Raw genomic sequence first — 19,642 nt, 5'->3', positions numbered from 1 at the left:
TAGGCTCCCCCGGGCCCCGTTCGGATCCCGGTGCAGTAGATGCGGGGCAGGCTCCAGGCTCCTCCAGCTGAATGGCGCCGACACCACACCACCCCCCGGGCCACAAGTCTCTTCACTGCGCTTCACAAGCAGGCACACTAGAGTGGGGGGGGGGCACTCACAATCCGTCGTGTGCTATCGTCGGGTCGGCTCCCGGTCGACACCAGGGCAGCAGGTGTGTCTCTCCAGGCTCAGATATGGGCCCCACCGGACAGCTCTATATACCTCCGAACCACCGCCTCAGCTAGCACAGCTGCAACAGTCTCAGCACCCCAATCCTGATGTGGCACTCGACCCTCCTGCACCCCAGGCCGCACAGCGTTCGCTCCCCCGTCCAAGAGCCAATGAAGATGTTGCCGGGCGGGGATCGCCAAACTCGAGGCCCCGGCGTCTGCAGGGCCAGGCAGGCCGCAGTCCCCCTCCGGTGTCCCTAGGGCCTGAAGCCTCCCCACTGCCACAGCAGAATCAGGCCGGGATCTCCCCTGTCGCGCCACCGGTCCAGGCAGCCCCGGGCCCAGGCAAAGGAAGCGCGCCTCTGATTTTACGCCACCATCCAAGTCCAGCCCACTGGGCAGTCGGGCCCCAGCCGTGAGCCACCCCTCCGGGCACCCCCTGCACTTGTCCGGCAGTCTCTGCGGGCACTGCAACTGCCCCACCAACACCAGGGGCGATCCGCGGCGACTCACCGCAATCCGGGCCAGCCCGGGGTCGCGAAACTCAAGGCCCCGGCTGCTCGGGGTCCGCACAGGCCGCAGCGCCTCCGCGTTGTCTAGGGGTCGCCGCGATGCACAAGGCCGCTCCACCGGGCCCCACAGTGGCTCCTCCAACCTCCGGCGCTGCAGTCCCTGGCCAGGGAATCGCCCGACCGGCCCGACCACCGGCCGCCGACTCCGAAATCGAGGTCCCGGCTCCGCCTACAGACTCCAGGCCGCACCTCGCTGCAGACGATCTCGGCTCACCGGAGCGGCAGAAGGAGCGAGTCGGCACACCGGAGAGATCTGGGTGCTGCCAGGAACACTCGCCACACAGGCAAGACAGTTAGCGGGCTCGGGGGCCAGGATAAATAAACAGATTATGTCCGGGCTGGCGGGAGCTCTTCTAAGCTGCGACCGCCATCGTCGCCCTCCAAGCCACGCCCCCGACTTGGTTACTTTTTAATTCTGATTTTTACGCCCAATTCTCAAGTTTGGCAAAATTCCTGAAGTTGGTTCTGTCTCATTCGAACTTGAACTCTGCGTTCTATGAATCTTGCCCCCTTTATTGTGCGTTCCCCGATCAAGGGAGGGTGTAGTATGGCCAAGGGCCTGCTTTGCACGCATGTTATATTAGCATGGCTTATTAGAAGTTTAAAGGCCATTTTACCTTTTGCACACAACACTGCATAGCTGTTTTTGTAAGTTGGCCTTCATGAAGGTCTACACATGAGAAAGGGTTTGTTTTCGACATCTCTAGACTTACATCGTGCCCCTAGTTTGAACAGTGAGTGCTGAAGCCGTCAAGGTTATCAAAACATGTTCGCTGTTTTTTGACATGTTCGAGTAACGCTTTCTAGACACAACATTTGGGCAGCTGTGAGCCAAAGAGATTCTGGCGCCTTTATTATTCCACACTTGCCATGATTTCACACACTTGGAAGATTTCCGTTTCCAAGGATTCAGAGAGCCTATGCTGATCCAGATGTAATTTACTCTTACTGAGCGGAAAGGTAATGGGGTCCCCCACACAAGCCTAAGAGACCTTCTATAGTTTCTAATACATAGTTCCTATATAGGAAGTGTGTTAAAACTAGGCGCTATAGGACCTGTTTTCATCATCATTGTAATATGATTTCTCCTTTTGAATTTTATGGAATTGTAACCATGCTGACCATATTATTTTTAATCATATGTCGGCTTATGTTGGCTAAAATACTGCATATGAGATCATGTCGTTAAAATAAATATTTTAACCTTACTGTGTCTCTTATTTACTCCTGTTGTGGACTGGTATGAGAGTATAACAAAAGAGTGTTCTCACTTCCCACCATTCCTGAGATGGTCCTAAGACGCATGTTCTAAGTTGTCTAATCATTGGTTACTTTGCTATAGAATGAAGAGCTAATGTGACACTGATGCTAGCTGGTTGGGGTTTTTCTAGGTACTGAGGTGAGTTTCTGGTACACCACAACTCACTGATGTCCTTCGTCTCTGTGCACAGTTTTGTGTATGAGCAGGATCCTTGCAACAATACTTTCTCTATTTTAATGCCCTATCTATCCTGAAAGAGTATATTTATAACATAAGGAGTCTTTGACTAAAAGGTATCTACCTTCCAATTGGTTTGAAGCAATAAAGTTGTGGCAATCTAAACTCTACACTTCTCAAGTGTTGAAAATACCCTACCAACCCTACCACCAGGGTAAATGACTTAAGTGACACAACCAAAGGGAAGGACAAACAGTGCAGGTGTATACAGTAGTTAGAGCCGAAACCAAATCATGCATATTAGGCTAATCTCTGGGAATCTGTTCCCAGTATTAGCTGTATCCTCGAAATTCAGTCATGGGTGAATAGGTAGAGCGAAGGGAGGAACCCAGCAAGTGGTTACAAAGATCTCCCTAAAACAAAGTAAAAATAGGTAGAAAATAGCTGCAGGTGGTTGGGAAGTCAAGTATGATCTCTTCAGGAAGTAGAAATTGAGAAAGAGTACAATATGAAGGAGGGAAAAGAGGGAGGCAGCAAAAAGCACTTGATGGACATTTTTATGCACGGGTTGAATGTTAAAATGAACATTTCAATACAAACCCCTTCTCAATACGCACAACCTGAATTGTCAAAGATACCCACCAACATAACTCCGTGAAGGGCTTTTTAAATTAAAGTAAAATGATTCAAGATAATCTCTCCGCTCACCAATATACTCTTCAGCTGTGCATTACTGGTGTCACCCTACCTTTTCCAAGAGCAGAGTTCTGCTTGTTGCCTCCAGGCAGGAGTGAAGGAAATCGGTTCACACAGTAACCACTCTTAGTGTATGCGGTCGTAGAGCCCTTTTGGGGGGAAAAAAGATAATCACTTGCAGCCATGCTGTTCTTATGCCTCCCAAAATAATATGCAACTTAACGTTCTCTAAAAGGTGAGCCCTTTCCATCAAATGTTTGTTAAAAGCATCCCTTTTGGACTAGGAGTACCCATCAAACAAGATTATGTAAATAATAGAAGGACTTGGTGGTTTAATGGCAGCACATTTTAAACAAATGTTAGCTAAGCCTCATATAATGGACTATTCAGATATATTATTAAATTAGAATTAGATACGAGTATTCTCAATCAAATTGAAAAACAACTTCTATAAAGAATGAGATAAATAACTGATAGATGATATCAATAGGAACCTCTGAGATATTCAACAGCCGAAGACCAGAAAATATTGTGGCAAGATAGATGAGATTATACAAGTAATCTTTTCTACACTTGGGAAGACAATATAGGATATCAGACCATGCAAATCAATACAATAAGATTCTTTAAGTGCAAACAATAGCAAACCTCTGGCCTGTCATTCATGGTTCATGTGCCATTAGTATAGACAGCAATAAAGATTCAAGTTGAAACTGCAACCCAACATTTCACCTCAACATTGCTGAGGTTTTTTGTTGTTGTTTTTTTTAGAGTTGGGTCAATCCCAAAGAGAGATTGTACTGTATTTGCATTCATATAGCACTTACTACCCCTAAAGTACTTTTCGGCATGTAGCACACTACTCTGGAACCCAAGCTAAAGATCAACTCATGAAAAAAACACAGCAATTAATATTTCAGTCTGTGCACTTGCAGCAGATGAAAACCAATTGCTATTGAAAAGTATGAACATCATACCTCCATATATTATTGCTCTATTTCAAGAAACGCTTGATATGTTTAAATTCATGCAAAATGTGTGTACACAATTATTTAGTGCACAGACCTGGCTGACAGAGAACCACCTACAATTGAATTCTCTTAAAACAGAATTCCTCCTTATAGCCCCTCCACCCAAAGTCCCCATAATGCAAGATTTGATCAAACACCTTACGGCACTCAACATTCAATCAACCATCGTGAACTCAGCGAAATTCTTAGGAATAACTCTCAACAGGAACCTCACTATGCAGAATCACATCAGCAACGCTACAAGGGGAGCAAACTTCCAGATAAACACTTTGAGGAAGTTGAAACCCTTCTAGCCAGCAAATGACTTCAAGCTGGCAGTACAAGCTCTAGTTATCTCTCGTGTGGAGTACGGAAGTGTCTCTCTGTGTGGCCTTCCAAAAGCCACTACAGCTCCCCTCAGAGCTTCCATAAATGCGGCAGCGAGACTCATCACCGGTTCGAAAAGAAGGTCCCACATTTCCCCAGACTTAAAATCCTTGAATTGGCTACCGTTTGAAGCCAGAATTCATCTAAAAATAGCATGCATGACGCATAAGGCCATACATCACAATAGACCCAGCTACCTCACACAGAAACTGTCGATCTCTGGGGGGTCTAGATCTTCATGAAGTTGGGAAAACCTTCTACTGAAACCTCAAAGATTAAAAAACTAGCAGCCCGTCCCGACGTTGTCCGGGTATGAATTGCTGCCGGCCAGTAGTAGATTGTTTTGTAGGATTTCGTTTTGATAGCACTTCTTATCTGTGACAGGCCTGTGAAACGCTCCGATTCACAGTGCACTGCTGATGCACTTAAGAGTGTGCGTTCAGTAGTGTGTGAACTCGAGTTTCCCTACTTTATTTTTCCTTGCAATATTATATAGCGCAAACTCGACAACATGGCATGAGCACAATTTACATTACAGAAAAACACATTCATTTGTGGTAGGCACGGGGAGACAAAGCGATTTGCCTGGAATCACAGGATGTTGAGCTGATGCTGAGATTCGAGCGTAGCTCCCCAGCTCTAAAGTTCGCAATTCTAGAACTTGTGGCGGGAGGTGTGTCTAAAAGTGTATGTCGGTGCTGGCCATCAATGAGAGAGACCTGTGCATTTTTCAAATCGGTGGTGAAAAAATATGAATATGTTGCTGGAGATGTGGGCCGCCGTACCACCAATGTACTTACTGGGGGAGGGTAAACACCCATTATTCCGCAAATTTCTTCCCGCATACCATCACTCCGCATACTTTCATTACGAAAGTACCATGACTCCGCAATGCCATTATAACGCATGGCATTACATTTTATATGCTTTTACCACACATACATTTACAACAAAATTCGTTGTAAATGCATGAATGGTAAAAGCATGTTTTTTTAATGTTTGGATAAGGTAAGTATGGGTATATGTTTTGGGGTACTGAGGTATATGTTTGAGGTGTTTGGGTATTTTAAGGGTTCAGATATAGTTTTGGGTTATGGGGTACAGGGGTAGTTTTAGGGTTTGGGGATAGGTATGGGTTTTGGGGTACAATGGTATTTTTAGGGTTCAAGGCTAGGTTTGGTTTTGGGGTATGGGGGTATTTTTAGGGTTCAGGGGTAGGTTTGGGTTTTGGGGTGCAGTGGTATTTTAAGGGTTCAGGGCTAGGTTTGGGTTTTGGGGTACAGGGGTATTTTAGGGTTCAGGGGTAGGTTTGGGTTTCGGGGTACAGGGTTATTTTTATAGTTCAGGGCTAGGTTTGGGTTTTGGGGTACAGGGGTATTTTTAGGGTTCAGGGCTAGGTTTGGGTTTTGGGGTACAGGGGTATTTTAGGGTTCAGTGGTAGGTTTGGGTTTTGGGGTACAGGGGTATTTGTAGGGTTCAGGGATAGGTTTGGGTTTTGAGGTACAGGGGTATTTATAGGGTTCAGGGCTAGGTTTGGGTTTTGGGGTACAGGGGTATTTTTAGGGTTTAGGGATAGGTTTGGGTTTTGGGGTACAGGGGTATTTTAAGGGTTCAGGGCTAGGTTTGGGTTTTGGGGTATTTTAGGGTTCAGTGGTAGGTTTGGGTTTTGGGGTACAGGGGTATTTTAAGGGTTCAGGGCTAGGTTTGGGTTTTGGGGTACAGGTTTTTTTTGGGTTCAGGGCTAGGTTTGGGTTTTGAGGTACAGGGGTATTTTTTTAGGGTTTAGGGATAGGTTTGGGTTTTGGGGTACAGGGTATATTTATAGGGTTAAGATGGGTTAGTGTTTAAGGGTGTTGGGGTATTTTAAAGAGTAAGGGTGGGTGATGATTATGGGGTGCAGGGGTATTTAAAGGGAGCAAGGTGGACACCCGGAGCTGGAATGTACAGACCTGGGAAGAAAAAACAATGAAATATTGGGTACAACGCTCGCTTTTCTTTTCCGTAATCCCGCGCCCCGCACACGCCCATGTCCCCAGCACACGCCCACAGCACATGATATGAGACATAGCATGAAGGGCGGAACGTACCGCACGCCCCCAGCGTTTGTCACGCCCCCAGCACACGCCCACAGCACAACGCAGACACGCCCACAAGGGACTACTTTGCTGGCACGGGTCTTTTACCTTTTAAATGTATATGGTGGGCGTCTGCATAGCCTATGTCCTTCTGCTGCAACTGCCCTTTCCAACGCTGTATTGGGTGTTGTGATTGGTGCTTGTGACTATGGTGGATGATTATCTTCTAGAGTATGAGGAGAATGCAGCGGAAGTTGAGCTGCCTCTACTGGTCTATGTTCCTTTGGAGTTGGTGATAGAGGCCACTTCCTAAAACGGGCACAATTTTATTGATCATTTTGTGATGATAAAGCTGGAAAGCGGAGTAGTCTTTAGAGTTTGAACAAGATCCACTGCTGTAATCTTGAAGGCAAGATCCCTCAAATGTACTGGAGTGGGCAATAGATGCAACCTTTTCTTTGCCGTTATTTCCTCCACAGAAGCTAGCAAAAATTACAGACTGATACATGAGAAATAGATATGGAATTCTACCTAAAACAAAAATTGGTTTAAACAGCCAATAAAATTCTTATTATAATTTGTAGAAGGATGATACATCAAATGAAGGAGATTTATATAATTCAGACCAAACATCTGCAGAAAAAAGGGCTGAAAAACACCCTCAGCGTTCCAAGGTCACCTCTCATGAGCAGGAAAAGTACTGACTCGGAGACAACTGTTAATACAAGGAATCATGGGATTAGAAGGTTCTAAACATGAAAGGCACATGGTGGCACTCGTCTAAAGCTATGCCAACCAGGCCTCTTTTGTCCCTTATACTAGACAGATTTAGGCAGTAGGTTAGGTTAAAGATTAATAATGTAGTTTTATGAAAAGGTTTATTTTGAAATAGTGAATATTACAGAAAAAATAAATCAGCCATTGATGGCCTTTGGAAGGTGTCTTCTACTATTAATATGCTCGATTTATGAGAGGACCCTTACACCAGCGTGATTTTGGATCTGTGTAACTAGTTTGAATCCATGCACCTGACTCAACCTTTTATTAAAGATTCTGAGCTCGAACTGTATTCCCTTTTCACAGATTACTCAGGCATTTCTAAGGAAGGGTATTCTCTCATTTATGGTGTACAGAGAAAACAAGAAGAGTAGTGAAACCAAGGGCCTTCTTTAAGTTCAACGTGGCCATATTTGTGCATCAATCCAGTACCACATAACATCTAATCAGGTGATAATTCCAGGTGCACTGTGGTAGGTCCACACACAAGTGAGTTGGAGGAAGACCGCCCGGACAGCTTAGATGCAGCTTCTTACCTTGGATGCTACAACAAGTGATCTTTTCCCGACAGGACATACAACCAAGAGCCAATCCTGATTCAATTCCGGGGGAACATCTATCAGCCACTCAGATAGCATCAACTGGAAACAGGATCAAAAACAGGAAGAAGGATAGGTTAATGGTGGCACAAGGACCAAGGGAGGCATGACATTGTTCCAACCTTATTTACATTTAAGCCTCAGTAAAGTGTACTGTGGCCGTAGTTGTGGACTCGCCATGAATATCAGAATGTATCTGTAATCGTAGTAAAATATCAAAGACAGTGATGATACAACAATGCACACCGAATCATTCACAACCAAACCTTGCCCAACAAAAAAAATCTCAGTCATAATCATAAGAGACGTAGCAGGAGAAGTACCAGCATAGAGACAGAGCAGCTTTGCAGTGGCAGTTACAGTACACTAGATACAGAATACCCTAGAGTATACTCTTCCCTGGCATGCAAACAGGACAGTGAGGGCATGCCTTATCTTCCATGCAGCTTGAATCAAGAGAGGACCAAGCATCGCAATCTGCAGTGCTAAATTAATATCTTCCATTACGATCAGGTGGGGCGATTTTGGATAAAGTTGAAAGGATGTCCACATAACTGCAGTAATAAATGGGTCAGGTAAAATCACAGTTTCAACACCGTTTCAGTTGCCGTGGTAGGCTTCCTCTATAGACAAAGGGAGAGTCTGAGCACCAAATACTTTTTCCAACCCACTGTCCTTCCGTTCACAACAAATTCAAAGATATGCCAAGTTATAAAAATAAATAAATCAATCACCAACCACTAAAATGTTAAGAATAAAATTAATTTCCTATGGCCGCCTTTACATAGCACATGCTTATTCAACTCTGTATCAAACAGGAATCAAGGCAAATGTTTTTAGTTTAAAGGATTCCATGGAAAAGGTTAGAAGTATGTCAATCTGGAAGTAATGTCACTTGAGCAGACATGTTTTACGAAGACACATTACTCATTAAGATAGATCAGTTTGAGAGCCACTCACTACCTTGCTGTCAATTCCCCTCACCCTTTGTTCATTCCTGCTATGTACTACCTTTTCTCTATGAGATGGTACAATGAGGCAATACAGTGGCTTACTTATAAATGCATCATGTTTTGAAGACGCAACACAAGTAAGTGGGTTGTGTCTGTTCTAATCTTTTGCTTTATTTTTATCTAAGCGTCATGTCAATATAGGCGGAGCAAGCATTTTCAGTTGATCATTCATGGGGTCTATCCTCATAATCCTTTATGGTCTCCAGCATAGTTATGTTATATGTTATAAGCTGTTTTGTAACGCGCTCAATTACTACCGGAGTATCCTGGCGCGGTATACCGCTGGGGAACCCGTCCTGGCTTTCCCTGTGGGATGGTCCCTACTGGGAGTCCCCAAGGTGAAGCCAGGCATCCCCGGCGTTGATGGGGCCGTTGTGGAGATTAGGCAAGCTAATGCCCAGAGTTGCCGAGTGGGACCCCTGGTTAGAGTAGGCACCAAGGCGAGAATTAACGAGTCCGCTGACCCTGGTCCACGACCCTGCCGCTTCGGGAATTGAACCCTGGTCCCGGGCCGACTCCTGCTTCCGGGTCTGCCGCCTCTAACCAGTGAGCCACACCACTCCACTTGTATTCAGTTGATTATTTTTGTAGGCTTATTCTGTCGGCTCTGATGCACACAGAACAATCTATACGGTCCTGGGTAATGTGTACAGGCTCCATGGGTCATGTGCCCTGGAGTAGCACTGTGTGAAGAGTTGTTCATGGAGCACAGGACTATGTGCAATGGAGCACACATTCGCTGTGAAAGGCCCGAGCAGTCGCCAGAGATGAATCAAAGTATTTCTTCCATCACTTTTGTTGCATTAGGAGATCTGCAGCTTATGTTATGCGCTCTCTTATGCACGTATTCAGATTATTAAAGTTTTAGTTTGGGAATCTCAAGCTTAACCGGTTTTGTTGGCAACACAATATATACAATTAGTGGTTGTAACGTTGAAAATGTACTTTTATGCTTTCAAAAGGAAAACATTTTTTTCTAGTGGTGAACGCTTTATTGCACTCAGCTTCAAGGCGTTTCATTGTCCTGCTTGCAGACATGAAGGGTGCATTAAAATAGATCGTTATGATGAGGCATTCAGGAGATAAGGAAGACCTCCTAACCTGTTAGAGCCAGGCAGTGCACTGGCGCACAATCGTTTTGAGCAAACCCCAACTCCAAAATGGTTTCTATGGTGAGAATATTAAAAAAAACAGCAGATGTCACATTAGCATTGTGCAGGATGACGAATCAATATCTTTTTCTCTCACCAAGTCGCAAACCCACCAATCCAACAGGACACATTAAATGCACTTATTCTGAAACTGCATAAAGACACGAATGAATGAATGCTTCACATGGCTCAGATTAGCTCAAACTTAAAAACATGTGACAGACTGCTCAGAAACCCCTAGTGTCATTAGTATTATGTCTGGCATGAGCAGCCTCAAGCATAAAACCCACCCAAATACGTTAGCAATTATGTTCTTCACTTTTTGTTCAAACAACTTTTCTCCGCTCACCTGGTTGGCATAAAATTTTGGTAATTTCTTGCCAGCATCCACATCCATCTCTTCATCCCCTGCTCCCTCCTCCGGTTTTTCTTCCACATCATCTTTTTGTGTCCAGTCATCTTCAGCCAGCCTCCGTGCATGATTTACGTAGTCCAGGCGTTTTCTACAAGAAAGACAAATGAGCAGAAGTTGATGTTCTTCCAGCCAAGCCGTCTGCATCGCTTTACAAAAGCAGACAATAGTTTAAATACATTTTCTCATCATTAAGCAGAAATGCAATCCACCAGTCTTTGTAGGCGCAATCTGCTCAATGGTGAGCCTCGATGTTTGTAGATGAGCACAGGGGATGCAAAGGAATTAAGAAAAAGCACTAACAGATTTTGCCTAGGCATAAATACACCATAAACTTACCATAATAAAATCGGATTTCACCAAAACGAACAGACGCCCAATCAATCACCTAAAGGAAAGTTTTTATTATGGTTTAAAACACTGTAGGCTACGCATCTGCCTTAAAATAATTCAAGCTAAAACACTAGTCTTAATAGAAGTATTGTCTGAACTTCTACCTACTGCTGTGGAGAAGCACTGAAATATTACTCGCAACAGTATTAGGGAAACTATACTGCAGTGGATTAAGTATGCCATCAAAGTTCAGAACTGCTGCAGCTGTGGCAGGTTAACCCTTTTCAGGAATCACGAAGCAGTGGTCCTTCTTAATAAGGCCATACACTATTCTTACCCACAAAATTTGATGCCACGAATACAGCACTCCACCCACTTGCAGCACAATACTCTTGTGAATAAACATCTGACATCTCTTTAGTTCTTCCCTGGACTCAACTGCATGAATCCTTTTAAAGCCAGAATGTTTATGCACCTCTGCGCCTGAGCTTTTTGTTTCTTTTTTTTGGGGGATTATAAACTTTTATTAACATTCAAGCAGTCATACACAGCAGTGTGCCTACAACCATACAAGGCCGGCAGCGATACACATATATTGTTGCAATCGGAGGTACGTAATACCCAGACCCAGGGAGTGTAGTCAGGGTCAACCATCAGCAATGTAATAGAGTAATAATACATTCATATCAAATCTTATCTGTAGGGGAACAATCGAGGAGGGCATGCAGTCAATAAGACGGGACAGGTTGTAATACAATCGGCAGATCACAGTAGTACCATGGAATTTAGGGGAGTATATGAATTACCCACCAGTTGAACAGTGAGGCATGTCTACCAGGGAAGATGATGCAAGTAGGCAGCATATTAGGGTAGCTAGGGAGGTCGGTCCGATGCATTGGCATTAGATAGTACATGAAAAGCATCAATTTAGGCGTTCAGTACAGCTTCAGAGGTACACCGTCAATCAATTAATACACAGTTTCCGGAAAGGGATCTCCACACCGGACATATCCATAACAGTACAATTACCCTCCAATACATTCCTTCCAGCACAGGTCAAGAAATGGTAAATGAGAACAAGCCAGCTAGGTAATCAGTGTGTGTGTTGTGTCGGCAGTGTCCGTGTCTCCCTCCCCTTGCGATGCTCTAGCGAGAAGGTAGGTCTGTAGGGGGCCCCAAATGTCCGCCGGTCTCGAATTTAGAGGCACCAGTTCTGAAAATACTCCATACTGCTCCTGACAGTATAACATGTCATGCAACCAATCCTTAAACTTAGGAGCTCGGCCCCGGCCCCATCTACATGCTAAATGTTTTCTTGCCAATAGTAGTGCTACATTAGTGAATTTCCTAACCGTCCGCGCTATCTGCGCAGTATAGCCTAGAAGGAACATCATCGGATCTGGGGTCAGCGCAACATCTATCATGTGGGACAGGCCCTCGCAGACCCGCGCCCAGTATTCCTGTACTTGCGGGCAGGTCCACGATAAATGGAAGAAGTCCGCCCCTTCCTGTCTACATCGCTCACACCTGTCCGAGTCGGTTAGCCCGAACCGAAACTTCCTAGCTGGAGTGTAGTACAACCTATGGAGGAATTTATAATGTATAATTTTAAAACGACAGCTAGACATTACTTCTCCCGACAAGTCGCAGCAGTACTCCCATTGTGCATCTGTGATATCACTTCCAAAATCCCCTGTCCAGTGCGCTCTAGCCGCACTATCCACTACCGGTAGTTCCTCTCGTATGCACTTATATAGTTTAGAAACTAGGTGTGCGCCATCAGAGCTATTCAACACTATCGTGAGCGGGGCTAAACTGGGGGGTTCATGAGGATAATCAGGTAATAGGGCTCTCAAGCCTTCCCTGAGCTGTAGGTAGTAGAATAGCTCCAGTGGGTTATGTGCGCTATCTCCGAAAAAGTCATCTCGAGATCGGAACTTCCCATCGCGGAATAGATCCCCCCCATACCCATACTTTCAACCTTTTGCACATTCGTTGGAATCCTACCTCTTGTAGGAGCGTCATCTGTGGATGGTAGGATAGTGGCATACGAGCCGTATAAAGTAACGGGGTTTGCAGTCGTCTCCCTATTTTGTGCCATGCCTCTATCGTGCAGGACACCGTGTTAGAGTGCATTTCCAGTGCGGCTGTGGGGGCGTGCACCACTCCCACCAATGGCAGCGGGTGTGCTATCCAGTCCTCTGCTGCTACCTGCGGCATGAAAGCAGTAGGCCGTAACCAATGATACAGGTAGTGCGCCTGGGCACTTAAATAGTATATTTCGAAGTCCGGGACATCGAAGCCACCCGCCCTATAGGGCTGTGTCATTACCGCCCAGCGGAGCCTAGCCTGCCTTCCCCCCCCACACCAGTCGAATAAGTTCAGAGCGTAAGGTTTTAAAAAAGTATGCGCCTGGGTGATAGGGAATATTAAGGAACATATACAAGAAGCGTGGCAGTACCACCATTTTTATGAGGGAAATTCTTGCCGCCATAGACAAGGGTAGTTTGATCCACCGCGTCACTGAATCCGTCAGCTTGGTGATGGCCACTCCGTAGTTCATTCGCAATGTATCCCCTTTGTCTCTTGATATCTGTATCCCCAGGTAGCGTAGTTCCGAAGTACACCACTCGAGCGGGTAATCTAGCGGGAATTCGGAGACTGCCGGTGTCAGAGGGAAGAGCTGGGATTTGTTCCAGTTAATAGAGACACCTGAAAGGCATCCGAAGGTAACGAACTCCCGCAGTAGCGAATTTAGATTAGTTTGGGGATCCTTAACGTAAAGAGTGACATCGTCGGCATACAACGAGATTGAGAGTTGGCGCTGAAAGCAATTGAAGGCGCTGGTTTTGTGGAGCTGTCGAATTCGACAGGCCAGCGGCTCTATCGCCACCGCGAAAAGTAATGGGGAGAGGGGGCACCCCTGCCGGGTCCCCCTCGTTATTGCGAAAGCGGCAGTAAGTTGACCATTTGCAAGCACTCTTGCCGTTGGAGATGTGTAGAGCAATCGTACCCAGGCCACAAAGATAGGGGGGAATCCCATCCTTCGCAAGACCGCGAAGAGGAATCCCCACTCCACAGAATCGAATGCCCTTGAGGCGTCCAAAAAAACCCCGGCAAGGGGAATCTCAGGGTGAACCGTTTGAATTAGGGAAAATACTGTGCGAAGGTTGTGCGAGGTAGATCTCGTGGGGACAAAGCCGGACTGGTCAGGCAAAATGATTGTGGTCATAAGTAAGGAAAGCCTGGTCGCGAGCACCTTCGCCAGAATTTTGGCGTCGCAGTTTAGTAACGACAGTGGGCGATACGAGTCACACTGTGTGGCATTCTTCCCGGGTTTAAGTAAAGATGTTATGATCACTTCTCGCATAGATCTCGGGAGCACTCCCACTTCCATTGCATCATTGAATACCTCCCGTAGCACCGGAGCCATAATCTCCACGTAGCATTTATAAAACTCCGCAGGGAGACCCTCATGACCTGGTGCTTTCCCGTTGCTCAGGGACATTATGGCATCCCGTACCTCATCCAGCTCAAGTGGTGCCCCCAGAAACTGTCTGTGGATATCGCTTATCCAGCAAAGTGCTATATCCCCCAGATAGCTATCCAGGTCAAACTCCCCAGCGGCTCTCGAGGTATACAATTGTTTGTAGTGTGCCTGGAGTGAGTTGAGTATACCATCATTGTCTTTGTGTACCTCCCCATCTGCTGCAGTTAGTTCCAAGATTGTGTTCGAACCTCGTGCCATCCTCACTGCCATGGCCAGCGCTCTTCCTGGTCTCCCTCCCTCATTATAAGCACGGGCTCGCCAGTGTTTCCCTTTGAAATGTACCTCTCTCTGCGCTTCCGCTTCGTACTCCGACAGTTTAGTTCTGAACGCGCTGTGCGCCTCCCCATCAATCCCCTGCGACATGCAAGTCTCTAAAGCTCTCAACTCCTCCTCCAATCTGCATAGTGTTCGCTGTATATCCTTTAGCACCCCCGAGCTTTTAGCTATACACCACCCCCGTACCGTAACCTTAAACGCCTCCCACACTGTTTCTACACTATCCACCGTGTCTTTGTTACAGGGAAAGAAGTCTTCTATGTCGGTTCTGAGTTCTTCGCAGAAGACAGTGTCAATTAGGATATTGGGATGTAGTCGCCAGGGCGGGCGTGGTTTGTGAAATCCAGGCATATCTAAAGATAGGAGAACAGGGCAATGGTCGGAGTGTGTTCTGGGTAAATTTCGAGAAGTTAGAACGTTCGGGGCCAAATTCTGGGACACGAAGATGTAATCAATTATAGCCCATGTGCCCGTGTAGGACGTAAAGTGTGTGCCCTCCAGCAAATCAGGATGTAAGTGTCTCCAACTATCAATCAACCCCCCCTCCTCAACTATCCCCTCAAGGGAATCTCTCGCCTTGGTGTGGTATGTTGAGCATCCATCTGCTCTGTCCAGTCTCGGGTGTAAGGCTACGTTAAGGTCTCCGCCCCAGACCAGATACCTGGAGCCAACATCCATTATACCTCCCCAGAGTCGGGTGAAGAAATGAGGGTCATCAACATTGGGAGCATAGCAGTTGGCAATAGTAATCGTCTCCCCGCCAAGCCTCCCCCAGACAATGACATATCTACCCTCTGTATCAGTTTGTTGCCCCTGCAGCGTGAATGGGAGATTGCGGTGTATAAGAATGGCAGTGCCTCTAGCATATGAGGAGAAATTTGAGAATACCCTCACCCCCGCCCATCTCGCACCGAATGTAGAATTGGTTGATGGGGGAATATGAGTCTCTTGTAGCATAATCACCTGCACATTGTGTCTATCCCAATACGCCAACAATTGTCTACCTTACGCGCATCTTTTAGCCCTCGTACATTCCAGGATATGAAATTACATCGGTTATCAGTCCCCGCACCTATATCGGCTGAATTGGTTGTGCTGCAAAAATGTGCGGTGCATTCTCCCCAATCGCATAGTGTAAATAGCAATAATCCAATTCACTTCCCTCAAGTATATGACTGTGGCCTTTTTCTTGTGTATCAGAGCTTCATACAGTTCACATATCAACCAAACATTCCCCCAATCCCCCCCCACCTCCCACAGAGGCAACCCCAACTTGCCAGTGCTACCTCCCCTCCCCTACCCTCCCCATCTCCCTCAACAACCAGGGATGATAATAATCCCTGCTACAACAACAGTAACAGCATGGGTAATACCCGTTAGGGACCATTCTAGGTGGCAACACAACAACCCCTCTTCTCCATCAGCTGCCCATGGCAGACCAACCTCAGCTATCAGGAGAGAGGGGGGTACCTGGCGACGCAGTACAGTTTCAGCGTGTCCCAGGCCTCAGCCCTCGCCCATCTTGTCGGGAAGGGGGAGACGGATGGGCCGTAACTACAGCCCCCATCACTCTGTGTACCCCATATCAGTACTCACATACAGGAACCACTGCAACATCCAATGGTGTAATAGTAGCGGGGTCAATGTTCATCATCTTCAAGCCGGTCGTTTCCGCGGTCAGGTTCATCCGCCTCCTCCCTATGCTGGTGTGCTGAACATTTTACTTGCTTAATGAAGTCCTCAACCTGCTGCGGTTTTGTGAAAATTTTTTGGCGCGCTTGATAAGTGATTCGCAGTCTAGCCGGATAGAGTAATGCATAGTCAATTTGTAGGGACCGAAGCTTTGCTTTAACTTCCAGAAATTTGCGCCGCTCTTCCTGTACCATGGGTGTGAAGTCAGGATAGATTGTGAATTCGTTACCATCACATACGAGCTTGTTGGAAGAGCGAGCTGCTCGTAAAGCCGCATCTCTATCCCTGTAGTTTAACAGACGGGCTATGATAGGCCTCGGCTTCATGCCCGGTTTGGGCACCGGTCCCAGGGACCTGTGCGCCCTCTCCACTATAAACTGGGGGGAGAATGCTTCCGATCCCACTGCATTCCTCAACAGGCGTTCCACATATTCCTCCATTCTACCCACATTGGTGGACTCCGGAATTCCAACTATGCGTATGTTATTACGCCGGCTTCTCGCTTCCAAATCCTCATTCTTAGCCGCTATGGTGCGCAATAAGTTATCCATTCGTGCTAGTCGTGTTGTATGTTGTCCGGAGGTGTCCTCGACATCCGATACCCGTTGTTCCACTTCCGTCAACCTCCCCTCGTGGACCTCCAATTTGTGGACTACAGCATCCATACGGGACGACATTCTGTCCACCTTGTCCGCGTTGGTCGCGAATCCCTGGCGCATTTCACGAAGAAGTTCCTGGGTATCCGTGGAGGTGGTCGCCTGGTTATTAGAGGGATTGGTAGCCTCTATCCGTTTCTGAGATTCTGGGCTGGTGCGATTCGTCCTCTTAGCGGCATCAAACGTAAGCTTCGGTTGCCGCGTGTCAGGCCGACCCATCTTAGCGGCCCAGCAAAGGCGGGTGAATCCGTGATTTGGAAGACAGCAAGAGTCGTTCCGCCTAAGCAATCCCACTGTTCAGCAGATCAAGCCGTGGAACTCCCTCCCACTAGCCGCACTCCGATATGGGGCAGCACCTGCGTACGTGGTAGGGGAGTGGGGGGGACACGGGCAGCAGGCGTAGGTAGGCGATTGTCGCTGTCCCCGGGCACAGCACACCCCTCGGCGTGGAACCTGGCAGTCTTCCGGTAATACAATGGTGTAGCCGTCCCTCTGTGCAACACTCAGGAGCTTGCCACCAAAATGTCAGCTGTCATAGGACGGGCGTTTGTCGTGCAGGAGTATATGCCAGGCGGGGGTAAGAAGCAGGTTCCCCAGTCGAATTTTAGAGGTGTGGGCCCAGATTCTCGAGGATTGAGGGAGTGTGCACCGCAGTTACGTGTTGCGACCAAGCCCACCCCAGGCACACACGTCGCATAGAATGAGGTTCAGTACCCCCTTAGCAATCCGTGAAGTGAGTTTATGTCCCATGCAATGCCAGGGTGGGAGGGTTATGGTATAGCGAGAGTTTGCAGCCCCGGCCCCCATCCAGCAGCCCTCGCACCCCAGCGCTCACACGCAGGCCCAGGACGAGGTGCTATGGCCGGGGCAGTGGTTTTCACTGCCGGTGGTAATGCCTCAGGTAAAGTCCACTTATGCGCGATGCAGATGCCCAGCGGGGTGGCCCTTGCATCGAAGGCTAAGAGAGTCGGGGCTCCAGAGGGTCCAATGGCAGCAGGTCCCCTTCCCAGAACTGGCCGGTATTCTTGATGGGGAGATGGCAGGGTGGGAGTCGTGCTCCGCAAAGTCAGGCCGCGCCGGGTCAGCAGAATCAGTAGGAAAGCCCTCAGATGCCCTCGGTGAGCAGGAGGGACAGGATATTACCTGCTCCACTGGCAGTGCTCTTCCGTGAGGGGAAGACCGGGTCCGCTGTCCGTCACCGCCGAGTTTTCGCAGTCCTCCAGTGTTTTCGCGCCTTTCAGGGCCTAGTTGGCGCTCGCGAAGCCCCGACCTCGCGTCCGCAGGCAGGCCGTCCGGGCGTGCTGGATTCTCCGGCAGCAATCCCCGCTGCGCATTAGGATGTCTCTACCGGTGGCATACAGCATCCGATCCGCTCCAAACTTGCACCGGAGTCTCCGCGTACTCCCCTGAGCAGGCGAGGGCAATTTCAGCCCGATCGGTCGCCGATAAGAGGATCGATTACAGGATATTGGTCGCCAGGATGTGAGAGCCTTACAAAGAGGCTTCCATGCACAAGTGCGCCACCTAGCGCCCCAGCTTTTTGTTTCTTTAAAATAATCTGCATTAGGTTCTTCAACCACATGCACCTCTTCTGTCACATTCAAGGCTATGCAATGGTGGAAACCTTCATCAATATGATTACATTTTCAAACAAATGTGCTCAATAGTTGTTGTATTTCTCGAATGGACAAATAGAAATATCAGCAAGTTCACCAAGGAAAAGTTGCTCTGAATGCTTGGAGTCCAGCAATATCAAATATATTCGGTTTTTTAAAGAGGAAAAAGTAGTATGCACACGTCAATTTAGTAATATTATTGCAAATCAATAAAATATGGCACAGGACTATACGTAGTGCACAAATACCATATGTTTTTTAAGACTACCTTACATAGGAATCTATTGGTTAATGCTTGACTTCCCTTGCCCTGGCTAGCTGATAGAAAACTTTCTGAACACGATGCTGGTCAGATTTTTAACAATTTCGTTTTCCAAAACATGATAATTCCATCAAGACTCCTTCATGCAGGAACATATCTCTACAAAGACCTTACCCCCCAACATTGTTCCTTTGGGTTGCCCAAGTGTAGTGGACTAGATATGTATGTGTTTTCTACAGGTTCAGTATTGTCCAAAGGGGAAAACCTTAGTTCAGACATTTGAAAAGCAGCAACAAGCAAAATGCTAATTTGAGGGGGAAATCTAATTGCCAGAAGCCAGAAAAGGCAGCGAAACAAAACGATATGAAGGCCAAGAAGAAGCAAGCGAAGAGCTTGTTAATGGAATGACAAATTAAAAGTAAAGAAAACAGGATGCCCCCGCATTAGCGTACAAAGCATAGGAGAGACAGGAGAGATATGGCATAACGTATTTGTCGGTTTCCAGATTTGCATGACTATATCTGAGTGCACAGAGAGATTCTTTCTACACTCCCTGGCAAGCGTGAGTTTTCCACTCTCAGAAAAAAGTGCCTTTCCAAACTGTTCCCAGCGCCTTTACATTGGCAAAATATACAGGACTTACAATTTCTGCAGCTCCAACAGCTTGCGCCGCCGTTCTCCCTGCTCCAGAGAACTGTACTTCGATTTGTACTGTGCCAGCCGTGGATGTGGTGCAGCTGTGCTGTTGGGCTCCTGTGACACTGAAAAACTGCCAGCCAAGGCTTGGCTAAGCTCGTCCATCCTGCTACCTAGACTGACAAATGAAAGAGAACACAAGAGGCAAGCATGAAATTAGGTTTACATAGTTCCTTCTAAAAACATCACCAAAACTACCACCACTGCATGGGAGCCTTA

At 47.1% G+C, this 19,642-nt stretch overlaps 1 protein-coding gene across 4 annotated transcripts in view; it reads right to left on the bottom strand.

Annotated features, from left to right (window-relative positions):
- The window catches only part of SNUPN (snurportin 1), a 274,119-nt gene that overhangs the window by 198,404 nt on the left and 56,073 nt on the right, over positions 1-19,642 (bottom strand). For 2 of the 4 annotated variants that reach the window (XM_078685088.1, XM_078685085.1), the window contains exons 2-5: positions 19,371-19,536; positions 10,280-10,433; positions 7,704-7,808; positions 2,971-3,067 (exon numbers count right to left, since the gene is read on the bottom strand). In XM_078685088.1, coding sequence (XP_078541214.1) covers positions 2,971-3,067; positions 7,704-7,808; positions 10,280-10,433; positions 19,371-19,528 — 514 coding nt within the window. In that variant the 5' untranslated portion in view covers positions 19,529-19,536. Of the gene's footprint in view, positions 1-2,970; positions 3,068-7,703; positions 7,809-10,279; positions 10,434-19,370; positions 19,542-19,642 lie in introns of all 4 variants that reach the window. The other 2 variants (XM_078685086.1, XM_078685087.1) reach the window with 1 other exon arrangement.

Source organism: Lissotriton helveticus, chromosome 3_2 (assembly GCF_964261635.1).
Source record: "Lissotriton helveticus chromosome 3_2, aLisHel1.1, whole genome shotgun sequence".
NCBI classification, from domain to species: Eukaryota; Metazoa; Chordata; class Amphibia; order Caudata; family Salamandridae; genus Lissotriton; species Lissotriton helveticus.
Note: the sequence above shows the minus strand (reverse complement) of the source record. Positions and strands in the feature narration are given on the sequence as shown.